Genomic DNA, 18,610 nt, shown 5'->3' on the forward strand with positions numbered 1-18,610 from the left:
ACTATCCTTGTGACAGTTCCCTCCCCTTGCTTTATGAAATAGGCAAATTTGTATCCATAAGACAAACTCGAAGATGCTTTGGACAAAATACCTCTTGTACCCTAGCAATTTTAATGTCATAATCTGCTGGAGCTGTATCTTATTTTGGTGTATGGATCATTCTTGTATGTGAGGTTATCAATATGGGGTAGGGAATAGTTCATGGTTTTAAATGTGCAAATGAAAACCATCATCAAGGGTGCTTCCAATACTGGGTGGTCACTGAAAACAGCCACCTTTGGCCTTTAAGTCTAAGCAGTGGTTGGTTTTAGGAAGGCATGTGACCCCAGTTGGTAGGGTTTGACCAGGTAATTTTCCATGGAAACGGGGGAATGTAGAAACAAAGAATTCCCGCCCAGAAGGAAGTCGTATTTTAAGATGCAAAGTTTTCATCTTTTGGCTGGCATGACACACCCAAGCAAATAGCCAGGGACCCCAGGGAGAAAAGATCTTCTCTGGTTTGGAGGATTAGCCAAAATAAGAATAGGATAAGGGTAGGGTAAGTTTGCAGTAAGTTTTAGTGTGTTAGAACTAATCATGCATTTTCTTTTATTTGAAATTTGTGACTTCCTTTGCTTTGTCCATTTTCACTTGCAACCACTTGAATCCTACTGTTTGTACTTGATAGTAAATAAAAGTAATTTTTTTAAGGCCAGTATAAATAATTGTTACCTGGGGGAGCAATCAGTGTGTACATCCTCCATTCATTGTTAAAGGGGGTTGCCTGGATGGTTTATTTGGGGTTCTGAGCCCATTTGGGGGGTGGTTTCCTGGATGCTGTGCCTGAAACTGCATTCTCATCGGAGCTGAAGTGAATCAGTGTCTGCATTGCTTTTTGGGGAGAGAGAGGGGGGAGAGGGGACATGATCGCAGCTCTGTGCCATGGCTGGGGGAGACCAGGAGATCTGGCCTGGCAGGGCTGGGTGCTGAGAAGCATAGCTCCCCCTAAGGTGTGTGCCTGTGCAGCCGTGCACCAAAAATTCTTCCCCCGCCCATCTCCTCTGGAGAGCTGCGCAGCAGCACTCTCGCAGCAGGCAGGGCCTGCTGAGATGGGGTGGTGAGGGAGTCGCTGGGGCGGGGGGGGTGGCCGGACCTGCCGTGGTTCAGGGGCGGCCTGCACCCGTGGCCAGGGCTGCTAAGTGGCAGGAAAGGGCCAAGGCCTGTTCTGGTGGCTGGGAACAGGACCTCCCGCATGGCTGGGGGGGCGGGATCTGCTCCGGCAGCTGGGAACAAGACCTGTCTCATGGCGGGGGAAGCGGTGTGTCTGCTCTGGCGGCCGGGAACTGGACCTGCCGCATGGTGTGTGTCTGCTCTGGCGGCCGGGAACAGGACCTGCCGCGTGGCGGGCGGAGGGGGTTCTGCTCCGGCAGCCAGGAATGTGTGTGTGTTAATAAATTGGGTGCCACGTGGCACACATCCAAACCGACACATGTGACCTCAATATTGGTGCACAAGCCAAAACTCACTCTGCTCATGATTGGAAAATCTTAGCGGGAGCGCTGGTGAGAAGCCCTGAGAACAAGTAGATGAGTGTCAGTGGCTTTATCAGCACGCTGGGAAGCAGCCGCAAGGGATCTTCTGTGACAGCCCCCCCATCACAACCCTAACCTGAAAGACCATCTGGGTTTTGACAACCCTGTGACCCACTGTGCTGAAGGAGGGCCACTCATGCAGCCCACGCACTAGCCTGGGTTGCCCGTCGCTGTACTAGAGCGATGAGCTCCAAAGAAAAGTCTGGGCGGACGCTAATGTCTTCAGAGCAGCGTTTGAATAGTGGGCAGTAAATAAGGCCTAGGACTAGGGTTGCCAGGTGTCCGGTTTTGAACCAGAGAGTCCAGTATTTGAGCTTTCTGTTTGGGAAACAAATTGAGAAAATAGAAATGTCCGGTATTTTCTAAATAAGATGTCATGTCGATTGTGATGTGATGTCAAGTGTGTCTGGTATTTTTGTTGAAATCATCTGGCAACCCTACCTGGGACTGTTGACTCGCTGCTGATTCAGGGAGCAACAGCCATCTAGTACACTGGCTCGGGGGGAAACCTGCAGGAAATAATAGTATGTGATCATGGCATTAAAGACCACCAGGCATTAATTCAGTCCCCTTGTCTGTCTGCATTAAAGCAGGGGTGGGCAATTTTTGATGGGGTCCAACTCTAGGATTTTTGGTAAGTGGCCAAGAGCTGGCCTCCTCTATGGAGGAGTGGAAGTCCGGGAGAGACTGGGTGCAAAAGGACACTTGGGGTAGGGTACTGAGATGCAGGAGGAGGCGTGGGGTCCGAAAGGCAGTTTGAGTGAAGGAAGGGTTGTCACCTGAGGCAGGGGATTGGGGTGCAGGGTCAAGGCAGGCGCATGGGGTGAAAGAAAGGATTCTGATCTGAGGGATGGGAGTATGAGGGAGTGCAGGGTCAGGGAGGGACTTGTGATCTGGGGGAAGAGGGGTGCAGAGAGTTTGGGTGGTGACCTGGGGCAGGGAGTTGGAGTCCAGGAGGGGGTGGGGTGCCTTCTGGGCTCGGGCCAAGAGGCACTTACCTAGGCAGTTCCTGGCCAGCAGCCCAGCAGGACCCTGAGGGGGAGAGCCATGGGCCGGACCCAAAGGCTTGGTGGGACGGATGTGGCCTGCAGGCTGGATCTTGCCTACCCTTCTATTAGAGCATACGTACAAGGGGACTGAATCAAGGCTATACAAGCAACCTCCGTTCTGGCATTTCCCTAACTTGGGAGGGTCTGACTTGGCAACCGTATTCTTTTACGCCAGGATTTGTGTGTGGAATCACAAGCAGGTCAGATCACCACCTGTAAGACAGCCGAGTGGCAGTTGCATGGGGAGCAGGTCACGGTGTTGCACGCTCCAGGGGCTCTTGGGAGCCTAGAGGAGACAGGGCCTTCCGTCTAACTGGTCTCTTTCAGTCCTAGTTGCGCTGATGCTAACCCAGCATGCTGCTAATGGAAGTGGGGCAATGGCCATTGGTTTGAGAGAAGGCCTTACCGAGGAGACTGCGCTTGGCAGAAGGGCTGGGAGATTAGTCAGCCTTCCCTCTTGCACGTGGCCTGTTGTGAAGGGGACGGCCATAAGTGCAAGGGGGAGGCCAGCGAAGACGTGAACCTCATCGGCGCAGGGTGGGACTGTCTGTTCTGCCTGGCCCTGCCGCTGCTCCTCTGAGTGGGAAGTTGATCCAATAACTTTGCAAGCTGTGTGAGAAGGCACAGAGCCCCCCTACAGAGACTTTATTCAAGTGAGGGAAGAGGCCGAAAGCTGCCGCCTGTAGCAACTCTGTGAAGTTTCAGGAATACAAATCCAGCCTCAGAACTGTACGTTGGGCCGGGAAGCTCTGCCCAGGGGGAGCAGTGAATATGAAGTTTAATTATTTTGTCGATTGGGATCTCGCGTATTACAGAAATTGTCTTTCCCTCCCACTTCTCGCCTCTTTCTCTGTCTCCGCTTCTTTTGGTATCGCTGGTGCGCGCGGTTCCCTTTCCTATAAAAGGAACAAGCGAGTAATTGAAATGGAACACTAGCAAGGATTTTTTCTAATCTGGAAGTCGGCATTAATTAGTCAGATCGGGAGTAATTAGCTTCCTTGTCTGTCTCTGCCTCTCCCTGACTTGGTGAGGACTTGCTTTGTATCCCAGAGTTTATGGAGTAGAAGTCATCCTTTGTCATGCAGAAGCTGCAGGGAGGTTTTGCTGGGCCTGGGGGTGAATGAATAATGGTGCTTACAGATCTTTGGGGGCACAAGCCATAGGGCCGGATTCTGCTCGCTCCAGTGACTGGTAAAAACTCTTGTTCATTCCAGCGTGGCCCAGCCTGGGAGCCGCGTATGCTTAGAGCCATAGGGGTAATTACTCAGAGCCTGGTGCTTCCCTGCTCTGCAGTAGCTAATTAACCAAGAGTCAGCCTGGTAAATGGCAGCAAGAGGCCAGTTGGCTTGCCCCCAGGTAGAATGAGGAGATTTGGGTTTTACAGCCCGAGGGGTTTTGGGCCCTAAGGGAGCTGTGGGCCTGGTTCGGCGCCCATGCTGCAGGGCGGTGGGACTCTGGTGGTGGTGTTTGGCACCCACTCTGCCTAGGTACAGGTGATGAGCCTCTGGGATGGGGCAAGAGGGAACGGGGCCCACCATGATGGTGAGGTCTTAGCTTCTCCTGCCAAACTAGAAATCAGGTCCAAGCAGCAGCCGTGATGTCTCTCCCCTCCAAGAACGAACAGCAGCCTGGCTGTGGTGCAGGGACGGGACCTGCCCCTAGTGCAGTGCAGTACAAGGCACAACCCAGAACACGCATCTCCTCTGAGCTGCTTGTGTGGGCAGATCCGCCGCGGGTGCCAGTTGGCTTTATCGGCTGCCCAGTCCTTAGGAGAGTGGCGATCCTTTACACTGGCTCAGGCGCTTGATCCCTTCTGGACCGTGCCCTATCCCGCCCCTCCCGGGGGGGCAGGCCGAGGCCCCTGATGTTGGCAGCCTTCCCGCGAGGCTGAATGGAACGGAATGGTGGCTGGCGCTCGTCCCTAGGGCTGGCTGCTGAGGAATCACAATGGTTTTTTATTTGCTTGGCGAGGGACTTATCCCCACCCCCACCTGCTCCCCAGGGCAGATCATTTCCTGCAGGTCTCTCCCCACTCTGCTTTGCTGCTGAATCTGCATCTGTCGTCCTCATGGGGCGCTGGCGGGACGAGGAAGGCCGCTCAGACGAGCGGTCGGGGCCAGATTGCAGTGGGCGAGGTCGGCTGCGTGTCCAAGACACAGAAGCAAAGCGAGATCTCCACCCAGCGACTGCCCCGGGAGCGGGTGGGAAAAGCTGCTGAGGCGCAGAGCTTGGATCTCCACTGCATGGTGCTCTGCGGGGGCTGCTTTATTGGGGCCAAGTGGACACTTGCACTGACTAGGGATGTAAAGGGTTTATGGTTACCTGGTGAACATGCCCCTTACCAGCATGCTTACCTGGGTAACCGGTTAACCAGCCGGTGGGGGAGGCGGGGCCTGCTCTCGCTGGGTGTGCCTTGCCACGGTTAACCTGTTAAATGCCTGATCGGGATTTTACATCCCTAGCACCTACTGGGCAGAAGCCCCTCACAAGTGCCATGCGGTGAGGGGGCCTGTGGGCGGTGGGTTAGCAGGAATCGACACTGTGTGCTGTAGCGGGGGGTCCAGGGACAAGTTCGGGCAAGTGGCAGGTATTGACTAGCATGGCCCCAATGTTGCTCACCTCCCAAGTGCCAAGAAACCCCACTTAGCAACATCTGCTCAGTGTTAGCCCCTCCATCCGTGTCCCTTTCCACGCCGCCTCCTCCAGCTCCCGACTCCTGCCCGGAATGGGCATCCCTGGTGGACGCGGCCCTCGGAAAGCCAGGGCGTTTGTGGGGGAGCGCAGGGAGTGGCGGCCCAGAGGAGGACACTGCAGGGCAGGCTGCAGGAGGGGAGTGGAACAAGCCAGTTGTGGCAGATCAGCTGAGGAGATTAGCAGCTGCTTGAAAACCAGATTTTTCACCTGCTGTGGGTGGCCAGGGCGGGCTTCCAGGCGGTTCCAGGCATGCAGATGGAGTGGCTGAGCCAGGGGAACAAAATCGTTTCGAGGGGGCCCTTCCTCCTGCGCAGAATGAACCAGCATTTACCTTGCAATGGCTTGTATCTGTTTTTACAGGCAGCAGCCGTGCTCCTTTTACGTCCTGGGGACAGTGGCAGGCCCGTGGAGTTTTCAGGGGTCCCCCTGCCCCTTAGAAAAGGGGGGTGGGCATGTGGCTGTGTGGCCCCAGTTCCCATTGCACAAAGGAGCTTCTCTCTGCACCACACATTCCCGGGGTAAACCCACTGGTGAATCAGGCTGGTGTAACCCGGCGAAGAACCCCAGGGCTCTCCATACCCCTGCAGCTGCTGCACTTGCCTCCCACATGCAGCCTAGAAGCAAGTGTCCAGACTGTGTGGTTGCAGAGAGGACTGGTCGAGGGACGTGTGAGAGTAAACAGTGTCGCTTACACTCAGTGCTTCTTCACCGGGGGCTCTGCCGAATAAAGCTAATCTTTATATTGCAGAGCCCGAAGTGCGAGTAACCTTGTAACTGCTGAGATTTTCAGTGGTACATGGTTACTCTAATACAGGGCTGGGGAACCTTTTTTTGTGTCGGTCACTGACCCACAGAAAAATCAGTCTGGCGGGGAGCAGCACGGGCTGGAGTGCCAGCATGGGCTCCCCAATACTGGAGGGGAAGAGCGCTGGGGGCTGGATCCAGGCAAGCCAGGGACTGCACCTGGCCCCTGGACCTAAGGTTCCCCACCCCTGCCCTAACACATGACTTTTAACATCCCTAGACTGGTCCTCCTTTACACAGCACACAGTCAATCTGTGGAACTCCTTGCCAGAGGAGGCTCTGAAGGCTAGGACTATAACAGGGTATGTTTACACTACAAAGTTAATTCCAACTAACGGGCGTTAGTTCGAACTAACTTTCATAGGCGCTACACTAGCGCTCCGTTAGTTCGAATTTAATTCGAACTAACGGAGCGCTTAGTTCGAACTAGGAAAACCTCATTTTACGAGGACTAAGCCTAGTTCGAACTAGCTAGTTCGAATTAAGGGGTGTGTAGTCCCTTAATTTGAACTAGTGGGAGGCTAGCCCTCCCCAGGTTTCCCTGGTGGCCACTCTGGCCAGCACCAGGGAAACTCTTCTGCCCCCCTCCCGGCCCCGGACCCCTTAAAGGTGCACGGGCTGGCTACGGTGCCCATGCCAGGTGCAAACCTGCCAGCACCCAGCTAGCAGACCCTGCACCTGGCACGGCTCAAGCCAGCCACCCGATGCCCCCCAGCCCTCCCCCTCTTCCCGGGACCAGGCTGGCGGCTCCTGGGAGCTTGCCCGGGACCGCAACAGGCGGGCACCCGCCTGGGCTAGTGCAGACATTGTGGACCTCGTCCACGACCTCCGCACTAGGCACAGGAAAGTGGCCGGCTAGGGCAGGAGAGCTGCCAGCCTGGCCACCCAGGAGCAGGTGTGCAAGAGAATCAAGGGGGGCCACTGAGACCCCTGACCCTGAGCCCTGAGCTTACAATGGCCGTCCTGGGTCAGACCAAAGGTCCATCTAGCCCAGTAGCCTGTCTGCCGACAGCGGCCAACCCTAGGGACCCTGGAGGTGATGGACCGAAGACAGTGACCAAGCCATTTGTCTCGTGCCATCCCTCTCCAGCCTTCCACAAACCGTGGGCAGGGACACCACTCCTACCCCCTGGCTAATACCACTCCATGGACCCAACCTCCATCACTTGATCTCACTTTCCTTTAAACTCTGTTCTAGTTCTAGCCTTCACACCCTCCTGCAGCAAGGAGTTCCACAGGTTGACTCTTTGCTTTGTGAAGAACAACTTTCTGTTACTAGTTTGAAGCCTGCTACCCATTCATTTCATTTGGTGTCCTCTAGTCCTTCTTTATGGGAACTAATGAAGAACTTTTCTTTATGCACCCTCTCCACCCAACTCCTGCTTTTAGAGACCTCTATCCTGTCCTCCCCCCTCCGTCTCCTCTTTTCTAAGCTGAAAAGTCCCAGTCTCTTTAGCCTCTCTTCATATGGGACTTCTTCCAAACCTCTGATCATTGTAGTTGCCCTCCCCTCTCCCACCTCCTTTTCCCAGTCACCCACAGTTTTGTTCAATAAAGACAGATTCCATTTTGGAAAACACGTTATCTTTATTTTGTACATCAAGAAGAGGGGCTAGGGAAGGGTAAGTGGAAGGAGGTGAGGGAGGAATGGGGCACGAGCCCCCGATGGGGAGGACTGGGCTTCTGGGGGTGGAAGCTCTCCTGCAGCCCCCCAATTGCCTCCTCTCCCCAGATGGCAGCCTGCGGCAAGTGCAGCTGGGCTGATGGCCGAGTGCTGTGATGTGCCCAGTGTGGGTAGTCCGGGCACTCCAAGCCAGGACTGCTTGCAAGCGGGGCACCCCTGAGAACTGTCTGTCCGGGGTGGGGGTCGGGACCCTTTAAGCACAGCCCTCGGCTAGCCTGAGACAGCATCTCCACGCTCTAAGTCCTCCTCTGATGCCCTGCCAGCACTGCTTCCGGCCAGCCTTAACCCCGGTTCAGGGTCCACTTAATGTGGACATGCTGGTTCGAATTAGCAAAACGCTAATTCGAACTAGTATTTTAGTCTGGATCCGTTAGTTTGAATTAGCTTAGTTCGAATTAACTAATTTGAACTAAGTTAGTTCTAATTAACGTTGTAGTGTAGACATACCCTATCTTCCCTTTCTTGTCATGCACAGGCACTTCTATTTAGGATTACTGGCTTTCCCCTCCTCTTCTCAGAAGCTCAATATATGGGGACTGATTATAGCTCTTTACTTTGCTTTCTCACTAAGATTATTTTAAAAAAAATTATATACCTGCCCTTGGCTGGGTCTGGTGGGTCTCCTGTCTCCAGGGCAGTGGGATGGGAGGTCAGAGGGATGGGGTTGTAGATAATAGCATTCATACAGTATCATCATCATGTGAACCTAGGATCTTTAGCACCTTCTTGTGAATAGAAGCTGCTAAGGAGAGTCTGACTTACCTGGAGAATGAGGAAGGGGTTAAGCAACTCCGAAGATGCCCTGAGGGAGGAGGCTTCAGGCATTTAGCCAATGATATGCAGATAGGAATTTCAGATGGAGAGAGGGTTTTTTCTCCCCTTCTTTTCCTTTGTTTTGAGATCAGAGCAGTTTTCCCAAGGTAACAAGGGAGATGGGCTCTCCCAGGAATGGACTTCTTGAAATGTGTAAGCATGGAACAGTTTAGATAGTCCATCAACTTTTATTGTTTTCTTTGTTTGGGGCATTGGAAATCATGTCTGAGCTGGTTAATTGTTTTTCTCTTTTGTAACTAAGGATTACAACCTAGGAATTTCCCCTGAGTCTGTTTCACTCCATCGCTTTTAACACCCAGTCATTTACTGTGCTTGCAACAGTAGTCTTGTTTTGATAATAAAAGTGTTTTCCTTTCTGTTTTGATTAGCCGGTATTGGTTGATTTTTGTGATTTATGTGTCTAAATTACCCGGGAGAAGCAGAGCCCCAATGTTCTCTGTGGATTCCCTTTGTTTGTTTTCCCAACTCCAAGCGAAAGGGAGGTTGGGGGAGAGGGGAGAGCTTTGCCTCAGGGAGGGGATTCACAAGTGATTTCTTCCCTGGAAAAGGGTTTATTTTATATATTTTTTAAAATTACACTTGGGTGGTGGCAGCAAATTTTTTTGTCTTAGATCTCAGGGAAACTGAGATTGGACAAGTTTGTCTCTGGGAGTTACAGAGACAGGTTCTTACAGGCTGTGTCTACACTCGCGGCTTCTTGCACGAGAAATATGCAAATGAGGCTAAGTGTGGAATATCACTGAACCTCATTTGCATACCTAATGATCCTCCATTTTTGCAAAGACGCTCTTGTGCCAGAAGGAGCTGTCTACACTGCCCCTTCTTGTGCAAGAAAAACCCTCTTGCACAATGCCGTTATTCCTGAAAATAATCAGCGTAGCAGCATTACACAAGAGGGTTTTCCTTGCTCGAGAAGGGGCAGTGTAGACAGCTCCTTCTGGTGCAAGAGCATTTTCTGCAAAAAATGGTGGCTCATCAGGTATGCAAATGAGGCTCTGCAATATTCCACGCTTAGCCTCATTTGCATATTTCTCATGCAAGAAGCCACGAGTGTAGACATAGCCACAGAGTTTATTCTGCTAGCCGGCCTGCCAGGTTGGGGAATTGAGCCGTGACACATCTGTACATAAATATCAGGTGGGTGGGGCCTGGCTTGAAATTGACCATGTGAGCAACAGTCGCCTCACTGCTCAGTGTTGTCAGTTTGCTTTAGGCTTTGCCCCGGGGCCTCAACCCCAGGCCTCAGCGCACGGATGGGCAGTGAAACGTTATGGTGCCCGGGCTGCTTAGAAGTGTGCATGCCGGGAATGCTCATCCTGAGCCCTCTGGCACGTCCAGGACCTTCCTGGATGCTCTAATTAGATGCCCCTTTGCTTCTTGCCCCCTCCTGCCCCTGCCTTCCCCGGGAGGACAGTGCTAGAGTGACTCCTTTTCAGGGCACGGAGATGGAGCAGAGTGCGAGGCAGATGCCAGGGACATCCCCTGCAGCCTCAGGCACGTAGTCAGTGTCTGGTGAGAGGGAGACTGTGGCTGTCTGGGCATCAGCCGTGCCCCCTGAGGCTGCACCCTGGCAGGGCAGGCTGGGAGTTGGGTCAAGGTGGAAGTGCCCCTCCCTTGTGCACAGCTCCTTGCAGGCTGGCAGAGGCAGGCAGGTAGGCGGGGACTGTGCGTGTGTGTTGCCGCTGAGCAGACTGTTCCCTCTGCAGCCGCGGCAGGTGGGCGGAACAATTAACGTGTTGTGACAGTTCCCGGTGTCACTGGTGCTGGAAGCGGGAGGCGGTTGGGGGAGACGGGAGCTCCTGACAGAGGCCTTGAGTGAGCCCAGGGTGGAGGTGGGGCAGCGAGCCAGGCTGGCTTCTCCCGCAGCGGCCAGGCAGTTCTGAGCAGTGTGTCTGGGGAGGTGTTACGGGGAAGTGCCGAGGCCGCTGTGCTCCAAAGTCGTTGCTGATACAGGCCCTTGTGCTTGGGGTGCTCAGTCTGATGCAGTGAGGGCGCAGCCTTCCAGAGGGGCCAAGCACCCGCCGCTCCTGTCGGCTTCGGCTGGAGGCGCAGGTGCGGCGTTTGGGGCCTTCGTTTGGACTTAAAAAATTGGAGCTTAAATCCTGTAAGAGCTGGCGAGGCCCGAACGGCAGCCCCGCTTTACTCCTCTCCCCCCCTCCCCCCCCGACAGCCCCGCCCCCCGGCAGCCCCACTCTGCTCCTTCCCCCCCCCACTCCCTCCCTCCCCCCCGCCCCCCGGCAACCCCGCTTTACTCCTCTCCCCCCCCCCCCGGCAACCCCGCCCCCCGGCAGCCCCGCTCTGCTCCCCCCCCTCCCCCCCCGACCCCCGCCCTGCCCCCCGCCCCACTCTCCTCCCTCTCCCCTTCCGCCCCCCAGCACCCCTCCTCTCCCCCCCCCGGCCCCCGCTCTGCCCCCCCGCCTCCCCTCCCTGGCCACCCCCAGCAGCCCCGCTCTGCTCCCACCCCCTTCCGCCCCCCAGCAGCCCCGCTCTGCTCCTGCCCACCTCCCCCCCACCCCTAGCAGCCCCACTCTGCTCCCGCCCCCTTCCGCCCCCCGGCAGCCCCGCTCTGCTCCCGCCCGCTCCCGCCCCCCTTCCCCCCCCACCAGCCCCCCCCCCAGCCCCGCTCTGCTCCTGCCGCTCCCCCCCACCCCTGCCCCCCGGCCCCCCTTCCACCCCCCGGCAGCCCCGCTCTGCTCCTGCCCGCCTCCCCCCACCCCTAGCAGCCCCACTCTGCTCCTGCCCCCCTCCTGCCCCCCGGCAGCCCCACTCTGCTCCTGCCCGCCTCCCCCCCCACCCCCGGCAGCCCCGCTCTACTCCTGCCACTCTCTTGCCCCCCGGCAGCCCCGCTTTGCTCCTCTGCCCCTCGCCACAGCCCTGCTTTGCTCCCGCCCGCCTCCCCTCCCCACCCCCAGCATCCCTGCTCTGCTCCCACTACCTTGGCTTGCTTCTGCCAAGCACCCGCCACTTATGGAAGGACGCTGTCCCGCTCGAGCTGTGCACTGAGGTGTCCATCCATCTCCAGAGCGTGTCCTCCTTGTCTTCCCCACAGCCCACCTCTCCCCCAAGGCCTAGCTCCAGGGATTGTTTTAGCTCCCCGCTGTTCTACAGCAAGGGATGCAAATTCATGCAATAAACCCTGGTGACTGACTCCCACGGCTAGAGGTTGGGGGGCCCCCAGGCTGGGCAGTTCTAGGCCACAGTGTTGGTGGAGCTGGCTGGTGCTTTTGCCCTTGGGGACCATGTGGTGGCCCCGGAAGTTAGCAGCATTTGTCATGTGTTTCCTGGGAGGTCCCTGTCGGGCTGCCTGTTCCCACGCTGGCCAGGCTGGGGGATCGACCAAGGGCCAGGCTGCATTGTGCACGTGCGCTGTCGGGGAAGATACGTAACGCAGCGATCGATAACCGGGGGGAAGCAATTCTCCACCTCTGGGCGAGGTGTCCTTGGCGGTGCATAAGCCGTTCCTGGCACGAAGGGCCAGCCAGCGACAGGAAGGCTCCCGGCTGGGTGTGTGCCCAGAGGGTTCCCTCCAGCCTGCGTGCGCTGGCCGTCGGGGGCAAAGTGCGGGAAGTCGGAGCAGTGGCGCCGGCTGGTTCGGATTCCTGTGTCTGAAACGCCCGGCGCGGCTGGAGCCAGGCTGGGTCCCAGCATTTGGTTGCTATGGGAGCTTAGCGATGAGGCAGGGGAGCAGCAAGGTTGAGGCCGAGGCCTCCGAATAGAAGAGCGCTCTGCTGTCTGCCCGAACTGGGGCTGGCGGGGTGGAACTCCAGCCCCCTTACTCCCCAGCATGTCTAGGCCATTGCCATGACTGTAACGCTCCCAGGGCCCACCCCCGCTTCCAGGACTTCTGCTGGAAACCTCAGGAGGTCCTGAAGGGCCTTCCCCTGGGCTCCTCCTCAGCCCCTTGGTGGCTCTGGGCCAGGCAGCGCTCCCTCCCTCCCTCTCTCGCAGGGGCCCTGCTGACTCCTGTGTCTCTCTCCCTTCGGTGCAGGTGTTGGCCATGGACGCGGAGGATGACCCCTTGTTGCAAGACGCTTGGCTGGATGAGGAAGAGGAGGAAGTTGCCTTCGGCCCCCGGAAGAGGCGGGAGGGTCCCCCGCTGTGTGGCAAATGCCAGTGGAATCCCAGGCTGCTGCCGACCGTGCTGCCGGCTTCCGGCTTTTGGAACGTGCTGGGCTGGGTCTTCACCAACCCGTACTGCGCCGGCGTGATCCTCTTCCTGGGCTGCAGCATCCCCGCCGCCCTGGCCATCGTCATGTTCCTGCACTCCCCGGCCCTGGACATCGACATCTCCTACAACGCCTTTGAGATCCGGAACCACGCGTCCTCGCAGCGCTTCGACGCGCTCACCCTGGCCCTCAAGTCCCAGTTCGGCTCGTGGGGCCGGAACCGCCGGGACCTGGCCGAGTTCACCTCGGAGACCCTGCAGCGGCTGATCTTCGAGCAGCTGCAGCAGCTCCACCCCAACGCCTCTCGGCTGGGCGGCGCCGCCAGGCCGAAGCGCAGTGCAGCGCTGCCTGCGGGCGGAGGGAGGCCTGATGCCCGGCGTGGCCCGGTGAACCAAACTTCCCGCCTCGCCCGGGGCGCTCCGCACTGGGACTACTCCAGCACCTACGTCAGCGCCAACACCCAGACGCACGCCCACTGGCGCATCGAACTCATCTTCCTGGCCCGGGGGGACACCGAGAACAACATCTTCACCTCCGAGCGCCTGCTCACCATCCACGAGATTGAGCGGAAGATCATGGACCACCCCCGCTTCCGGGAGTTCTGCTGGAAACCTCACGAGGTCCTGAAGGACCTTCCCCTGGGCTCCTACTCGTACTGCTCCCCACCCAGCTCCCTCCTGACATACTTCTTCCCCACCGAAAGGGGAGGCAAGATCTACTACGACGGCATGGGGCAAGACCTGGCCGACATCCGAGGTGGGCCCTGGGCGCTGGGTGGCCTGGACTGAGGCGGGTGTGGGCCCCTCGCGTGCTTGGGCAGCGCCTCGCATATTGGGGTCCCAGCTACAATAGAAACAGGAGTGATGGTCTCCATCTTCCCCGGGGGAGGCTTAATGGCTCCGCCCCTTCCGCCCGAGGCCCCGCCCTTTCAAGGCAGCCTGTGACTGCTTCAAAATTTTTTGACGTGGCCCCCGCTCAAAAATTTTCGCCCACCCCTGTGCAAGTATGTCTGCCTCAGCGGGGGTTGGGGGGATGAAACGGGCCAGCAGGGTGGACCGGGTGGCCTGACCTCAGCGGCGATCTCTGGCATCTTGCTGAGCGTTGGGGGCTGGGTTTATTGTGGATGGGCAGGGGAGTTTGGGGGCTCGGGCAGGTGCCAGGGGCAGCACGGCTGATCGTAGCTCTGCTAGCTGCTGTGGGGCTGAAATGACTCTCTATGAGCCCCCCCCCAGGAGCTGAGGGGTGAGGGGAAGAGCTGCAGTGCTAATGCCAGCCCTCCGGCAGGGAGGGGTGCAGCCGAGCCGGAGGTGAATCACTGCGAGTCCGTGGGAGGGCTGTAGCTGTGGGAAGCAGCTTCCATCTGTCTCTCAGGCATATGCTGCAGATTGAAAGCCAGCCAGGGGGAGCAGCGTGCTGGGAGCAGGCAAGCGATTTCTTCCCGCCGCTCTCCTGCAAGGAGCAGCTCTGCTCCTCGGTACCGGCTGGAGCCTGCAACCAGGAGGGCACAGATGTGACGCGGAGCCGCCCGGCTCGGTTCCTTGCAGAGCCCTGGGAGAAACGCACCCTCCCTGGGCAGGTCTGTTCCCAGGGTGCGCAGGAATCCCCGCTCCTCCCCTGAGTCGGGGGGAGCCGAATCCCCGCGCTTGATTGGCCAAGGCCACCCCGCGAGCAATGGTCTCTGGCCTGCGCAGTATTTGATGCTGTACAGGGTCCCCCTCCCCGCCCCCACCCCGCCATATAGCAGCCACTCCTGGCTTCCCCTCCTGCAGAGGCAGAATTTCCTCCCGGCCCCTCCCCAGCGCCCACTGTGAATGTTTGGCTCCGTCTTCCCCTTGTGGGCTCCCCAGATGCAGGGGGGCGGGGGTGTCGGCGTACTCGGAGGGAGTGCTGGATGTCCACAGCGGTGGAGGAGTTGCCGGGGGTGCTGCGTATATCACTGCACTCAGAAGCTTCTCCTCAGATCAGCTCGGGGGGGGGGGTAACAGGGACCAGGGTTCAGAGCCTGGTGTGGCTGCTCTGTGGCTCCGGAGTCGGGCCGCACGGGGAGCAAAGCAACTGCGTGGAGACAGCGTGGTCCTGACACTTCGTGGCCTGGCTCCTTGGCTGGGTGAGCAGAGGCTGGAGAGGGGAGGGAGAGATCCCCCCCGAGCCGGCTGTTCTCTGAGAGAGAGGGGGCGAGAGCATGCTCGGCTCTGTCCGCGTCAGGCTGGCCCTGCTGAGCTCAAGGGCTCTGTGCGGGTCTCTCCCGCAGGGTCCCTGGAGTTGGCCATGACCCACCCGGAGTTCTACTGGTACGTGGATGAGGGGCTGTCGGCGGAGAACATGAAGAGCTCCCTCCTCCGCAGTGAGATCCTGTTCGGGGCGCCCCTGCCCAACTACTACTCGGTGGAGGACAGGTGGGACGAGCAGCGCAGCAAGTTCCAGAGCTTCGTGGTCACCTACGTGGCCATGCTGGCCAAGCAGTCCACCAGGTGAGGCGGGAGGACAGTGCCGGGCCTGGGGGCTTCGCATCCAGCCAGTGGAGGGGGCTGGAGAGGAGTGGGCGGGGCGAGGGGTTGTCTTTCCTTTGAATCAGAGGAGCAGGTGGCTTGTTGGGCGCACGAGGGGTTAAACCAGCTTCCTTTAGCTGTTACTCTTGGCACTGAGGCTGGGGAGTGAGGCTCTGGGGTTAATTCCGCAGGTGCCAACCGCCAGGCACCTATTAGCCCCTGCCGGGGGGAATCCGATTAGGAGGCTGTCCTCAGAGGTGGAGTGTAGGATTTGGCAGGGTGGATCAGATCATTGCCCGGCCTGGGTGGCCTCTACAAGGCCCTTGCGGCTGGTGCTGAGCAGGGGGAGCACGCGGCAACGAGTGGTTCACGCAGTTCCTGTTCGTGTCCACATGGCCCCAGCTGTGTGCATGAGATGGCGCAAGGAGCGGATGCCTCCGTCCAGCACCAACTGGCATGGCGGTCGGCTTGGGAGCTCTGCCAAGTGCCCTGCAGAATTACTCCCCTGGACAGAAGCTGTTCCAGCCCTCTGCCTGCAGCAGACATGGGCGGGGGCTGCTCCCAGGGAACCGGTTAACCCTTACCCGGTAGGCATCACCCAGGAAGGAGGATGCTAATCATTTAACCCAGGGGTTCCCAAACTTGACACAGGGACCAGTAAATCCATTCATGAGCTTTTGGAGGACTGGTAACATTCATGTGCATATTTGCATATTAATTAAGCAAATGATGAATATGCAAATGAGTTGTTTCTGGTCCTCCCAAAGCCCCCAGTGCCAGTGTTAGCAAAGCTTTTGATACAGTCACCCACAATATTCCTGCCAACAAGTTAAGGGAATATGGATTGGATAAATGGACTGTAAGATGGATAGAGGGCTGGCTAGACCAGAGTTTCCTAAACTTTTTACTGTAATTGGAACCCATTTTTTTCAGTAGTTTTTTGCAGCCCAAAAATATAAACGCATATAAAAAAATAATAAATTTTCACTGTTTCACCTGGCTGCACCCTCCGCCCAGCCCGGGCCAGGGCTTGGGGTACCTAGCGCTGCACGGGAACTCCGGGAGCCCGGAAACCCTGGCAGCCATGCTGAGACCCGGTATTTTTTTCCCGTAGACCGGTACCGGGCCACTGCCCATAGTTTGGGAAACGCTGATTTAACCGGTCACCTGTTCACCTCCGTAGTTGCAATTATGGGACCAGGGAAGGGGCATGGGAGGGGATACATAGAAGCCCCTTAAAAAGGCTGGATTCCAAGCATGCTCCTGCAGCACAGGTCTGTTGCATTCCCGGTTTTAATGGCCTCCGATTACCTCTGCCCAAAACCAGCCTCCAGCAGCAGAGGCTGGTAAATCATGTGGCAGGTCACAGGCCCGGGCTCTGCCTGCATCTGCCAGTTATTACGTATGTGCTTAATGTAATAAGCAGTGATTTAAGATTCCAGACGGAATTGGCTTTGGAAGCGGCAGGAGCCGTTTACCAGCAGCGGGAACTCTATTAACACCTATGACCGCATGCGCTGGAGGAGTTTTAAAAATCGGAGACCTGCTCTTTGTTATTGCCTGCTCTCCGGCTGCAAACCTCACCCGCCCCTCCTTGCAATCCGACCCGATCCCGGCGCTCGGCTGCTTCCCCAGTTCTTCACATGGGTTTTCTCCTCGGGTTTTGGGGAACGTGTATGTGGCTTGATACGCTGCTCACTGGATTGTCTCCTTTGTGCCTTCTCTCCCTCCTCTCTCTCTGCCCAGCAAAGTGCAGGTGCTGTACGGGGGGACGGATTTGTTTGACTACGAAGTGAGACGGACTTTCAATAATGACATGTTGCTGGCCTTCATCAGCAGTAGCTGCATCGCAGTCTTGGTCTATATCCTCACCTCTTGCTCGGGTAGGCTGCCTTCAAACCCTCCCTCTGTGGGCAGCTGGTAACGTGGGCATTGCCTTCCCAAAACTGACCACGCTCCCTGGCTGCCCAGCAGGGCTGGGACCACAGCCCGGCAGCCCTGGCCCTCTAGGTGGCCAGGAAGGATCGGGCTTCAGGGTTGGGCTTGGCACCGCTGGAGGAGGCTGCTGAAGGGGCGAGGCTGGGGCTTGCCTTCCCCTGCTGGGCCTTCCCCTGCTGCCCATGCCTCCCTCCCTTCCCCAAAGCAGAGCAGGGGCTGCAGTGAGCAGCCCAATGGAGCACCCCTGGGCAGGCCGTTGCCCCTAGCAACGCCGTTCTACAGAGGCTGCCCATGGCCGCAGAGACATGGCCCCAAGCAGAGATTTTGGGGGGAGGGGGCAATGGAAAGGGTCCCTTGGGGGGATGTGGCCAACTGAGAAGCAACTTCTGCTTCCCCCTAGCTCCACTCTCTTCAGCCGAGCCCCTGTCGCTTGCCCCCGGTGTCATGGAGTCCAGGGCGGGCCATTTTTCCTACTGGCCTGGAGGAGGGTTGAATTGGTGGAAAGCTCCCCGTTCCATTGCCCAGTCTGGACCCTCCCTGCTCCTTAGGGCCACCAACGTCCCCAGCAGCCTCTGACTTTGGGGCCCTGAATTGAGACTCCGAGGGTCTAATTTCCAGAGGTGTAGAACCGGCGCTCCCCTGGGCACCCGCAGGAGAAGGGGATGCTCAGCATGTCTAGGTAGCAGGCCCTCGGGGCCTCAGACTCCTCGCCCGTCTTTGGAAACATCCCCGGGGCTTGCCCCAGCCAGCCCAGACTGGAATCCCTCCCTCCTGAGTAGCGATGTACAATGTATCGTTTAACTGGTGAACCGATTTATAGGGAGGTTGGGGGGCCGCTCCAGCCCCTGCCCCCGGGGCGCCTGGGCCCACTACAAACAGGGGCTGCTTTGGACAACCGGAGCAGCCCCCTGTCCAGGCCCCCTGCACGGGTGGAGCAGCTCCCTGTCCACAGCAGGCCCGCTGCACGGGTGGAGCAGCCCCTGTCCATAGCAGGCGGGGAGCTGCTCCAGCCCCCACCGGTTAATGGTTAACCGGAACCAGTAAGCCTCACCTGTTGAGGTTAACCTACTCCTGAGCAAGACAGCCCTGCCAGGTCAGAGCTCTCCCCGGGCGGGAGCAGGCCAGGCGCCCACGCCCCATGGGATGGCAGGGGATTGACAGTTCCTGACCTGAGATTCCTAGCGTGGCTCTCCTCCCACAGTGTTCCTGTCTTTCTTTGGCCTGGCCAGCATCGGGCTGAGCTGCCTGGTGGCGCTGTTCCTGTACCACGTGGTGTTTGGGGTGCAGTACCTGGGCATCCTCAACGGCGTGGCTGCCTTCGTCATCGTGGGCATTGGTAAGCCATTCCTAGCCTTCCCCTTCCTTTGCTCTGCCCCAGTGG

At 57.8% G+C, this 18,610-nt stretch overlaps 1 protein-coding gene across 2 annotated transcripts in view; it reads left to right on the plus strand.

Moving 5' to 3' along the window:
* DISP3 (dispatched RND transporter family member 3) overlaps nt 1-18,610 on the plus strand; it is a 71,367-nt gene that overhangs the window by 22,921 nt on the left and 29,836 nt on the right. For both annotated transcript variants that reach the window (XM_075906184.2, XM_075906185.2), the window contains exons 2-5: nt 12,625-13,558; nt 15,054-15,273; nt 17,038-17,174; nt 18,431-18,565. In XM_075906184.2, coding sequence (XP_075762299.2) covers nt 12,634-13,558; nt 15,054-15,273; nt 17,038-17,174; nt 18,431-18,565 — 1,417 coding nt within the window. In that variant the 5' untranslated portion in view covers nt 12,625-12,633. The remainder of the gene's footprint in view (nt 1-12,624; nt 13,559-15,053; nt 15,274-17,037; nt 17,175-18,430; nt 18,566-18,610) is intronic.

Source organism: Pelodiscus sinensis, chromosome 24 (assembly GCF_052426305.1).
Source record: "Pelodiscus sinensis isolate ZL-2025 chromosome 24, ASM5242630v1, whole genome shotgun sequence".
Taxonomy (NCBI): Eukaryota; Metazoa; Chordata; order Testudines; family Trionychidae; genus Pelodiscus; species Pelodiscus sinensis.